General features: G+C 38.5%; 1 protein-coding gene across 1 annotated transcript in view; it reads right to left on the reverse strand.

The window, feature by feature from the left end:
- DNAH5 (dynein axonemal heavy chain 5) overlaps window positions 1-13,221 on the reverse strand; it is a 321,438-nt gene that overhangs the window by 187,724 nt on the left and 120,493 nt on the right. The window contains exons 18-21 of the mRNA XM_045393550.3: window positions 8,106-8,271; window positions 7,053-7,292; window positions 4,966-5,156; window positions 4,790-4,877 (exon numbers count right to left, since the gene is read on the reverse strand). Coding sequence (XP_045249485.2) covers window positions 4,790-4,877; window positions 4,966-5,156; window positions 7,053-7,292; window positions 8,106-8,271 — 685 coding nt within the window. The remainder of the gene's footprint in view (window positions 1-4,789; window positions 4,878-4,965; window positions 5,157-7,052; window positions 7,293-8,105; window positions 8,272-13,221) is intronic.

Raw genomic sequence — 13,221 nt, forward strand, 5'->3', positions numbered from 1 at the left:
GGCTTTAAAACCATGGCGCCTTGTTTCTCCCTCACACCAAGTGCTCCAACATTTACAGCTTCCACCCAAGGGACTACATTCTAAAACTCCCATCTCTGGGAGCAGACGGGACTGGCATTTGTGTGTCTCTCTAAACCACAGGAAGAAGCGGCCATTTAATATGAGCACATAAGCACTTCAACAGGCTTTGTCCCCCAGGAGCAGTGCAGAGAAGGGGCTTAAAAAGCACAGGTTTCTGCTTCTGTCCAGAAGGGGTTAATGCTAGGCACTGAGTGCCCCAACTTCTGCAGCCACCTCCCAAAGGACTCAATCCTAAACCTCTTAGCTACTTGAAGAAAGGGCATTAGGCATACGTGAATTTCCCTAGATCACAAAACAGAAAGGAAGTGTAAATGGACATGGAAACACTACCAGGGGCTACACCCACTCAGAACAATGCAGAAAAGGATCAAGAATGTGCAGCTTCCATTTTCTTTCTGGGAAGGGGCTTCTGGCACATCCCCTAGTGGCTACTTGATGGCCTGGCTTCTAAAAACCATACATCAGAGAGCTAATGAGGCAAACAAACAGGACCCCTCCAGCAGCTGGAGCCAGAGCTCAGCACTTCATGAGTTTTCCCTCTGGCTCACCTAGTGATAAGCCTAGGCCTAGACATTCTTTCTGGAAGGAGTTATGACATGCACCAAGTGCCATAACTTCTATAGCTCCTACCCAAAGGACTGTCTCTTTAATGATCTAGCTAGCTCTGGGAGTCAGTGGGTCTTTGTACTTTTGAGTAGCCATAGACCATGGAAAACAAAGAGGTGGATGTACAACGGGCCAATTTCCATCCCTTATCTCCCCAGAATCAGACGATGCAGCCTGAACATGACTGCAGGCATTTGCCACAGATCCTCTCTCTGGCTTAATGCAAAGAACTGACGATAAATGCCTGTGCTCAGCTTCACGGTGAAGACAGGAAAAACTGGAGCATGCATTCAACACGCCAACATTTCCAGCTACATCTAGAGAATCTGGCTCCTACCTTACGAATCTTAGGGGTACTGACAGGACATATCATATCCAAACCTCCAGGGTAGGGGGGACAAAAAACAGAGAAAGCAGTCTGGACAAACACTAAGATTACAGAGGCATCTTGAAATCTCTGGCTAGTCAAAGTAGTGAGATCCTCCCACATGAGGTCAGCCTGACAAGACTGAAAGAGGTAGCTGTCTTTTATAATACACAGAAACCAAAGAAAATGAAAATGGGTTTTCATTTGACCCCAAAGAGGGTCAAAGAAAATGAACAAAAACAGAGAAATACAGTTCAAATAAAATAACAAAATAAATTTCCAGAAACTGTTCTGAGTGAAGTGGACATATGTGATTTATCTGACATGGAATTCAAAATACAGATGCTCCTTGACCTATGATGAGGTTACATCCCAATAAATCCATCATAAGTCAAAAATGCACTTAATACCCTCGTAAGCCTATTATAAAGTTAAAAAATTGTAAGTCAAACTATTCTAAGTACAGATGCTCCTTGACTTACTATAAGTTACATCCTGATAACCCCATTAAAGTCAAAAAGAATGTGAAGCCAAACCATTGTAAGTCAGGGACCATCTGTAATATTCATAAAGATCCTCACCAATATCAAGACAGAAATACAAAAACAAACTGAGAACTTCAACGAAGACAGAAAGTAAAAAAAGCACCAAACAGCAAATATAGAACTGAAGAATGCTATAACTGAACACAAAAATTTAATAGTTTCCACAGAAGACTAGATCAAGCAGAAGGAGAAAAAAAATCAGCGAATTCAAAGAGAGGTCACTGAAAAATCATCCAATCTGAGGAGCAAAAAATAAAAAGAATGAAGATATCTTAACAGACTTATGGGACACCATCAAGAGGAACAACTTATGAATTATTGGCTTGCCAGAAAGAGAAAAGAAAGAGAGAGGAAACATACTCAGTGAAATAATGGCAAAAACTTACAGGCCTGAGGGAAGAAATAGAAAGCCAGCTCCAGGAAGCCCAAAGGACATTAAATAAGATTAATTCAAAAACACTCACACCAAGACACATTATAATGAAATTGTCAATAGCTAAAGATAAAGAAAGAGTTCATGTTGAAAGTAGCAAGGGAAAAGTGTTTCATTGTATGTAAGAGAACATTCACATTCATAAAATTATCAGTAGATTTCTTAGCAGAAGCCTTGCAGGTTAGAAGGGAGTGAAGTGATATATTCAAAATACTGAAATAAAATAACTGCTAAGAATACTATATCCAGCAATAACATCTTTCAAAAACAAAGGGATGGTATAAACTTTCTCATACAAACAAAAGCTGAGAGAGTTTATCACCACAAGACCCACCTCACAGGAAATGCTAAATGGAGATTAAGCTGAAGGAAGAAGATATTTATTAGTGACATGAAAATATAATACTCACTGATAAAAGTAAGTATATTGGCAAATCCAAAACACTCCAATACTGTAATGGTGGTGGGTAAATCTTTAATATTTCCAGTAAAAAAAGTTAAGAGGCAAAACTACTAAAAACAACTAGAGCTACACAAATTTATTAAGGGATACAAATTATAGAAAGGTATAAAGTGTGACATCAAAAAACTTGAAATGTACAAGGTGGGGAGTAAAAGTATATAATTTGTATATGCAATCAAAATGAAGTTGTTACCAACTTAAAATAGCCTATAATGAGTATAACATGTTTTGTGTAAGCCTCAGGGTAAACACAAAACAAAAGGCTACAACAGATACACAAAAGAAAAAAAAAGAAAAGATCCAAAATATATCACTATAGAAAGCTATCAAACCACAAAAGGAAAAAAGAAACAAAGGATCTACAAAACAACCAGAAAACAATTAACAAAAAGGCAAGAGTAAACCTGTACCTGTCAACAATTACTTTGAATGTAAATGTATTAAATACGCCAATCAAAAAGCATAGAGTAGCCAAATGGATTAAAAGACCACAAAAAGACCCAACTATACGCTGCTTACAAGAGACTCATTCCACCTTAAAGTTCACTAATAGATTGAAAGTGAAGGGATGAAAAAATATAGTTCATATAAATGAAAACGCAAAATAGACTTCAGATCAAAAAGTGTAAAAAGAGACACAGATCATCATATAGTGATAAGGGAATAAATTCTTCAAAATGATATTATAATTGTAAATACATATACACCCAACATTGGAGCATCTAACTATATAAAGCAAATATTAAGAGATCTGAAGAGAGACACAGACTAGAACACAATAACAGTAGGGGATTTTAATACCCTACTTTCATGATTGAACAGATCATCTAAACAGAAAATCAATAAAGAAATACTAGACTTGAACGACACTTTAGACCAAATATACCTAACAGACAGAATATTCCATCTAACAGAAACAGAATATACATTCTTCTAGAGTGCATACAGAACACCCTCTGTGATGCATCATATGTTAGACCACAAAACGAGTCTTCCTTAACAAACTTAAGATCAAATTACAACAAGTATCTTTTCCAAACCAATTGTGTGAAACTAGAAATCAATCAGGAAAAAAATCAAACAGGAAAAATCATGCAAATGTTTAAAATATGTGAAAATAAAACAATATGCTTCTGAAAAAAACTTCTCAAATCAGATCAAAGAAGTAATTAAATGAGAAATTTTTCAACATCCTGAGACAAATGAGAATGGAAACACGACATATCAAAACTTACTGGATTCAGCAAAAGCAGTTCTAAGAGGAAACAGTATAGCAAAACGAACAGCTAAGTCAATAAAGGAGAGAGATCTCAAATACATAACGTAACATTACAACTCAAAGAACTAGAGAAAGAAGAACAAACAAGCCCAAAGTTAGCAGAAGGGAGGAGATAAAGATAAGAGCATAAACAAATGAAATCGAGACTAGAAAAACAATAGAAAAGATCAATGAAGCGAAAAGTTGTTTTTCTGAAAAGCTACATAAAATTGACAAATCCTTAGCTAGGCTAAGTAAAAAAGAGGACTCAAGCAAATAAAATCACAAATGAAAGGAGATATTACTACTGATAACCCAAAAATACAAATTATCATTAGAATGCTAAGAACAATTTTGTGCCAACCTAGAAGAAATGAATAAATTCCTAGAAACATATAATTAATCTACCAAGATGGAATCAAGAAGACATTGAAAATCTGAACAGACCAATAGTAAGAAAAAAGATCAAATCAGTAATTTAAAGTCTACCATCAAAAGAAAGCCTACCACCAGATGGTTGCACAGCTAAACTCTACCAAACATTCAAAGAACTAATACCAATATTTCTCTAGCACTTCAAAAAATTAAAGAGAAGGGAATACTTCCAAACTCATTTTACAAGGCCAGCATTACGCTGATACCAAAGCTAGTCACACACACTACGATTTTTAAAATCTACAGGCCAATATCACTGGTGGACATAAATGCAAAAATCCTCAACAAAATCCTAGCAAACTATATTCAACAGTACATTTAAAAGATCATTCGTCATGATTAAGTGAAATTTATCCCCTGGATGCAAGATTTGTTCAATATATGCGAATCAATAAATGTGATTCACCATATTAACAGAAGTCAACTAAAAGTATGATATTAAAATACATGGACCTTGATACTTTGTCAACTTCAAATTGGCTCATAGATTAATATTCTGATCTAAAATAAATTGAGAATTACATGGAGGGGTTAAAACACATTTAAGCTCAATGAATGTTGATTTACAATGCCTCTTTTAAAAGACTAAAAGAACATTTACCTTGAAGTTCATTTTCTCCTATTTCAACATCAGAATCACTGTCTTCATTACTCTGCAAAGCAGCCATTTTTCTTTCTTGTATCTTTTTCTACAATGTAAAAGGATATTTTTCAGCTCTGTCCCATCTGTAAAAGAAGTGGTTTCCGTATGAAACCATTCCTGCACCCCACACCCACCTTGGACAGCAGTTCGCTGCTCCACTGTCTGACCCCCTTAGGGACACTGATGATGCACTCCACGGCTTTGTTCAGGGTCTGCTGTACATCTTCCAGGGCAGGGGCCATGACGATGTTGGGAATGGCCAGAGTGACGCTTGCCCGGAAAATGGGCAGACTGTTCTGCTTCATGTTAGAGGCACTGTTACTGTCTGAGTTAACCCAAAACAAGGAATAATTCACATTTTTCATTTAAAATAAGATTTGTTTCCTTTGTAACCATAAGAATTAAAACAATACATAATAGCTATAAAATCCAATAAATACTTGTTGAATGAATGAGTCAATTAAAACTCATGGAGGATCTGGTATTGCTGAATATAACAAAGCAGTTCAGGGGAACCCAAGGCACTTTTTGCTGTTTACAGCTTCTTGGAATACTCTCCACAAAGAAACCCACTGTGTGGGATCAGGCTAAATTATAATCATCTCTAAAATATTAGAGATGATTCTTCCAAATAACAGGATGCCAACAAATTAGTTAAATGTACCTAAGTAAGCCAGGAATGAAGAACAAGACTATCGGCATAAGCCAAAGTTAGAACAAATAACCACTTTGGAATTTCAGATAAAACATAGATCTTTCCTACCATGGTGTGTATAATCCAAATGTGGAATAGTTAAAAAAAAAATGGAAAAGAAATAAAGCACAATTTGCCATTCATATTGAAGGAGCTTTAAAGGTGGAACACAGGTATAGGTATGTAGATATAGACATGTATGTATCATACATAACTTTACATCATACATAACTTTACGTAGTTGCAAATATCTGTAATACAAAAGCTGATAAATAATTGTGATTGAATATTTAGCCTATCAGCCAACATTTATTAAGTTCTAATAATAACCCTGTGTCAAAAGAAAGAACTATCCTCCATCTTGAATGAAGTAAAACATAATACTCCATGGCACCAAACAAACAAAAATCTTTCAGAGTTTCCACTTTTATTTACCCACTTTTAATTAAATATTAAAGATGTTTTCCTTCAAATGCCAATATTCAAGATACATAAAAAGATTTTATTATCCTATTATTTGAGTTTTCATTAATTACTATTATTTGTTTTCTTTTTACCATTTTTAACTTAAAATTTAATTTCAGGATGCCTCTAGATTTGACAGATTTTTGTGGCCCACCTGAGAAATACACCACCTGTTTCTGAACTGTGCTGAGGAAAAGACGATGCTATTGAAAATGAGGAAACCAGCTAGAAAGTACTAAATTAGCATAAAAATAGTAAAATGCATATATATCCTTTGAAGAGTGTGACATTAGTAAGATGTTTCCACTTTGTAAGACTGGCTGACAAACCTAATGATTTAACAATGAAAGAATCTTTTCCATATAACTTCTTTTAAAGTATGTACCTTTTTCTTTCACCAGTTAAAATAATTTTATATATTTTCATCTTATTACAAAAAGACTAAACGTACTACCAATTTTCATGTTATTAACAAAAGCTTAAGCAAACTGTTTAACCTCCCTGTGCTGTGCTCTAGTTCTCTGATTTAACATGAGAGTAAAGATAGTATCTACTTAATAGAATTGTTGGGATGATCAAGTTCATAATGTTTAAAATTACAAGAAGGCACTAAATAAACGGCGGATATGGCCAGGTACAGTGACTCACGCCTGTAATCTTTGGGAGGCCGAGGCGGGTGGATTGCCTGAGCTCAGGAGTTCGCAACCAGCCTGGGCAACGCGGTGAAACCCCGTCTCTACTAACGTACAAAAAATTAGCCAGCCATGGCGGCTACTCCCAGCTACTCGGGCAGCTAAGCCAGAGAATCACTTGAACCCAGGAGGCGAAGGTTGCAGTGAGCAGAGATCGTGACACTGCACTCCAGCTTGGGAGACAGGGCAAGAATCCGTCTCAAAAATAAAAATAAAAATAAAAAAATAAATGATGGATATTTTTAATTATTTAATTTTAACAGGAACGTACGCATGCATACGCACGCGCGCACACACACACACACACACACACACACATACCAGCAACTATGCCTGATCATTCACTAAGCAAACCATATGAGATTATTACCCCGGAAGTTAATTGTGTGAGAGGAATGAATGCGTTTGCGAATGGCCTCTAGTGTATTCCTTGTAACTTTCAGAAGAGCATCCATGTTCCGATGGTTGAAATGAGAGAGCAACTCGCGGGCTTCTTCCTCTAACATCTCGGTTTCTTTCTTTTTCCTCGTGACTGTCGTCAAAAACAGGGCATCGGCTCTGGCATTAATGAATGATGTCAAGGTGTCAAAATTTCCTTCTTCTCTTTTTGCTGTTACAAGATGAAAGAGATAGCGATAAGTTAGATGGATGGATGGATAGATGGATGGATGGATAGATAGATAGACAGACAGACAGACAGACAGACAGACAGACAGACAGACAGACAGATAGATAGATAGATAGATAGATAGATAGATAGATAGATAGATAGATAGTTAGAATCATCTGTTGCAACTAAAGGATAAATTACATGCAAGTTTAATATCACTTAAACCTCACACTTCTTAGGAAGTGAGGACATCAAAAAGTAGGAGGAGGAAATCAGGAATCAGATGGATTGATGGAGGCATCTCCTTCTCAGTATGAGTAAACAGCCAACAAAAGAGGCAAGAACTGAAAAAGCTACACTGGCCCCCAAGGGCCTGGGTTCTGGTGCTACCTCCCACCAATAGCCCTAAAACTTTGGGGGGATAATTTCCCTTCTTCATATCTCAGTGTTCTCCTCTGTCCTGCAAAAGGTTTGCTCAGTCTAGATGCTCTCTGAGGGGAATTCCAATCAATCATCCATCCAACTCTATTGATAAGGTAAAATAAAACACCCACCCATACATAAATGCAAAGAAAACTAACAAGGGCCAATGAAAAGTGCATGTTTGCACAGTTTAACCAAAAGTAGTAAGAATTAACAACATAGAGTCACTAAAATATGTTCAGGGCCATAATTTCAGATTTATACACATCATTAGAAAATTGAAAGGATGTTTTATAGAAGTATGAAATTAATTGCTATCTAGAAAATTCAGTTTTAGTTTTTAGTAAATATCATAGAAAAACAAGACCCTTTCATTACCCCATCTCTTACCTGAATTTTCATTTTTGTAATTAATATTATTTTCATTGGATATTTTTTCACTTTCTTCTTTAGATAAAACTTCCACATCCAGCAACATATTTACAAGCTCATTGACTGCCTCCTCCACTAATGAGCTTTTAAAATGTAGTATTTGTGCACCATTTACACAAAGATCCTAACCAAAAAAAAAAAAAAGATAGCACAGTGGTATATTGTTTATCTAGCTCTTGAGAGCACAGAAGCAGTGGAAGGAATGCTGTGGCTCAGCCTCCAGGTGAGATTTTAGCCCCAGTGATGCTTGGCCACATCCTTCACACTAGCACAGGCCAGGCGTCCTGTAAAGGAAATTGTTAAGGACAAGAGAATCAACTGGATCAGTGTAGATGGACCAGAATTACAGGCACTTCTCCATCAGTAGAGAAAATACCTTCAAAAGCCATCAGCAGCCTCTCTTCCCATCACATTTCCTTCATATCACATAAATCGGATCCAGCCACCCTTCTTTCTCTCCTTGTCTTTGCCAACAAACCATAGTCATCCCCTCATTAATTTCAAAGACATTACCCAGCCCTCTAACTATATTGTACATTTCTCAAGAATGGATTTAATAAATATAAACTAACATGATTTGGGGCATGGTGATCAATTCTGGAGGAGATTAGGTAGACAGATAGTTATAGACGGATGATACAGACAGAATCAGTGATTTACCACCTAGTCGGAAAGTAAGCCCATGAAACAACAGACTGTCAGTTAGTCACAGTGTCCAGCTCCATTCCAAGTTCCAGCATTACACATCTTTAAACTTATATGTCTTGAAACTAGGATTCAAATCCTTGCTCTGCATGATCCTGAAAATCCTTCTCAGTCTCAATTCCCTCATATGTATAATGGTGATAATAGTAGAACTCACTGTAGTTTTTGCAAGTATTCCATAAAACAAATGCAAGTAAAACACTAAGAGCAGTGCCTGGCATAAAGTAAGCACACAAGAAGTGCTCGTTGTTATTACTGGTTGGAAAATCACAAACATCCACAAAACCTAAATATTTGCAAAGGTCAGTCATCTCATTCTACGTAAACTAACTCCTCAGTTCTCTGAGAGAACACTAATATTTTTTAAAGTCTGAATCTTAAGTCCTCTGACTCTACCTTGGAGAGAAACACACATGTGGTCTCCATTCTCAGGGCCAGCTCTCACAGGGAATCCTCAAGTAACTTGCGGCTCTTTCAGTCCTCTCAGTAACACAAACACGTGTTTGAAATCATAAAATTCCTTTGTATTGAGGGTTCTAGAAGATGAGATTGATAACCTCTCAAAGACTAATATAGTTCCAACAACATTGTTTACATCTCTTAACTCTTTCTCTCTGTGAGAAGGCATAACCATAAAAATGTAAACAGCATAGAAATTAACAAAGCAGAATATAAACACAATGAGGAAAAAGAAGTAATAAATAGACTCATTAAAATATCCCCTAGGACAAATAAAATAAATGAAAGAAGCTGGCTCTACTTATCCTGCTTCATTTCAACAACTAACCTCCATGATGACACCCAAAAGCTGAAACCCACTAAAAGGGCCTGTCTTTGAATCCTGAATGGTGTCCTCCTTGAATAATCAGCGTGGAGCTCCACCATTTCCTCATTCCCATGATGCTTCAGGAATCCACTAGATGCCACGTCTTCTCCAGGTCTCTTCACCCTTACTCCCTGGTTCATGCCCTCTCCTAACATGATTTCACACTTCAATCATTATTTTGCTAATATCCTTCACTCCATCACTCTCTGAACCTTCCACTGCCCCACCCAGGAGAAGCCCAACCCAAATGAACCAGGTGACCTACCCTTTCCACCGGCATGCATAGGTCATGGTGATGCAGATGCTTGGCACTGGGAATTCATGGTCCCTGAACTCAAACTGGCCCCTAATGCTACTTGGGAATCATTCTACATGACTATAGCCACTTCCCTCTACCAAGCTTCATAAGAGCTGTATCTTCAAATCCCTGTGTCCTCAAGTTGTTATACCATCCTTCCTTATCATACTCAAAGAATGACCCTGATTTCTACAGCACAAAGCAAATAGAGGTCATGACACAGGGACTCAAACAACTCCCACTACACTCATGCAGAAGACAAATCGGCCTCCATCAGGAGCCCCTTTTCCTCTTGTTTCAGTGAATGCAATCATTCTCCTTTTATTCAAAGCTAACTCTACAACTTGAGCTCTGAATCACAGCTTCTCTGGCTTCCTCAGAAACCAAGCCTACCCCTTTCTTCCTCTCTATTGATTTTCCACCTGAGCATAAGAACACCCAAGGTACTTCAACTCAACACCTTTCTCCAGCTGCAACATGCTTCCACTTCGGAGCCTTTGCACATGCTATTCTCTCTGCCTGGCATGTTCTTCCCCTAAAATGTTCACATGGCTTGTATTCTCACTCCCTCCCTTCAAATCTAACCACAGAAGTCATCACTGACCATGGACATAAAATCACAACTTTCTGTCAGGTAACTCCTTTTCTCCATCATCCTTTTCATTTTTCTCCATCATCCTTTTCATTTTTCTCCATAACTGAATTATGAAAAATAAACAAATTCAAGAGAAGTGATTTACTAATACCTATATTGGTAATCAAAAATGCAAATTCAAATTGGGTTCCACGATTTTGCTACTTAAACTAAAAGTAGGAAACTATAATGAAACAGTGTTTGTTGGAAGTGAAATTGGTACTACTGCATTGCTGGTGGCATTGTAAGTTGGTAACATCCCTTTGAAAAGCAATTTTGCTACCAATATCAAGAGCCATCCAATAAGGCCATACTCTCTGACACAATAATTTTATTTTGGGGGAGGGAATAATATTAAAGGAGAAAATACATGATACATGCATATATTCACTGCAGCTCTTGACGAATTAGCAAAACTTTGGAAGCCATCTAAAGGTTCAGCAATAAGAAACTGGTAAGTAAATTACAGTATATCAACACAGTAGAATATTCTGAAGGCACCATTAAAAGGCTGCCTATGAAAGCCATGTAGCAACATGAAGAATATTTTGTGAGGAAATGCTAACTGGGAGAAAAAAGTACTATTCAAAACCTGATATATATGGAGTAGAGATGACATCTTTATTAAAAAGCTTAAAATGCATTAATATTATAATAATGATGGTATAATTGATTAAAATACTAGTTTCTTTCCATTTTTAAAATATTCTAAGACTTTCTTTTAAATTGAAAACAAGTGTATTTTTATCAAACAATCATCAGAAAAGGGGTAAGAGTAAAACCATGGAGGCAAGCGATTTCCCAGATGAAGAGATCGTTTCTTAAATGATCCGGAAGAACAAGGGGAGGGTTAGGTGTACCCACAGTTAGTGAATGTGAGGAGGAGGGACTAGAAATTTCTAACATGTAGACAGTAAGTTTTGAGTATAAAATGACTTAATATAACCTGCCATTCATGCAGAAAGGGGTGAACACAGCAGGCCTGAAACTGTTCTCCTTAGAAAGTCCTGCTTGGGAGGTGGTACCTTGGCCGGCGTCTGGAAGCTTGGATTTTGGGAGAGTTCCCCCTGTTGCCCTGCTGATAAAGATAGTTCACTGTGCCTAAACTGCTTGTGCACACAATGTAGCTTATGCTGAACACCAGACTCCTTCTGGAAGTCTGGAATTCTGGTCCATGCTAAGCACAGTGTGTGACCAGACCCAGTAAGAACCTTGGGCCCTGAGTCTCTAATAGGTTTCCCTGGGCAGAAACATTGCACAGAGGGGACAGTGAGCTCCAGGTAAGCCTCACAGGAGGGAGAAAGCATGAGGAAGCCTGGACAGGGACTCCCCAGACACCACCTGTCTTTGTTCCTTATGATCCGGCTGCGTCTCTTAACTATGTCAGGGCAGTGCAACTACGTGCTGAGTTCCATGAGTCCTCCTAGTGGGGGTGGTCTTGGAGACCCCGACACACCGTATTAAAATCATGATCGAGGAGTCCTTATCCTCAGGATGCCCACTGGGAATATTGTAAATGACGCTAACGTGACATGCCTGAAGGGGCACTTCGTGGAGCGCTGCTCCCAGGAGCTTGCTCCTGGCACAGGGAAGAAAGTGTCCCATTTGCAAATGTGTTGGAGAAATAATGAGCTAGGAAAAGTTAAATGAAGGGCCAGGCGCAGTGGCTCACACCTGTAATCCCAGCACTTTGGGAAGGCGAGGTGGGCAGGTTGCCTGAGCTCAGGAGTTTGAGACCAGCCTGGGCAATACGGTGAAACCCCATCTCTGCTAAAATACAAAAAATTAGGCAGGCGTGGCAGCATGTGCCTGTAGTCCCAGCTTCTCTGGAAGCTGAGGCAAGAGAATTGCTTGAACCCAGGAGGCAGAGGTTGCAGTGAGCCGAGTTCACATCACTGCACTCCAGCTTGGGCAACAGAACAAGACTCCATCTCTCTCAAAAAAAAAAGTTAAACGGAGAACTTCTGAGGGCCTTTATCTTAATCTGTTAATGTGTAGTGGATCTGTAAGCACAGCCTTCACCCTAAGCAGTTTGCACTCACTCCCTGCCTCTCTCAGGATTCCCAGCAATGGTTCCAGAATTGTGTGCTATAGAACACCAGTTTGGGAAACACCCCTCACCAAAAATGTTTAAAGAAGAAATTTTGTCTAGAAGCTGTTCAAAACAATTCTTTTGTTAATTAACCCTAGCTGATGAGAAGCACTTCTGCAAGACAGCTCTATCCTTCATTAAAAAATGGAAAAATTAGGCCGGGCACAGTGGCTCACGCCTGTAATCCCAGCAATTTGGGAGGCCGAGGCGGGCAGATCACGAGGTCAGGAGATCAAGACCATCCTGGCAAACATGGTGAAACCCCATCTCTACTAAAAATACAAAAAATTAGCCAGGTGCGGTGGCGGGCGCCTGTAGTCCCAGCTACTTGGGAGGCTGAGGCAGGAGAATGGCGTGAACCCGGGAGGCGGAGCTTGCAGTGAGCTGAGATCCTGCCACTGCACTCCAGCCTGGGAGACAGAGCGAGACTCCGTCTCAAAAAAAAAGGAAAAATTCCAAATGTGTTCTATGGCAATTTCTTTCCTACTGATCTGAAATGATGTGCTCCTCATAGCTAAG

This window comes from Macaca fascicularis, chromosome 6, assembly GCF_037993035.2.
Source record: "Macaca fascicularis isolate 582-1 chromosome 6, T2T-MFA8v1.1".
In the NCBI taxonomy this organism is placed as follows: Eukaryota; Metazoa; Chordata; class Mammalia; order Primates; family Cercopithecidae; genus Macaca; species Macaca fascicularis.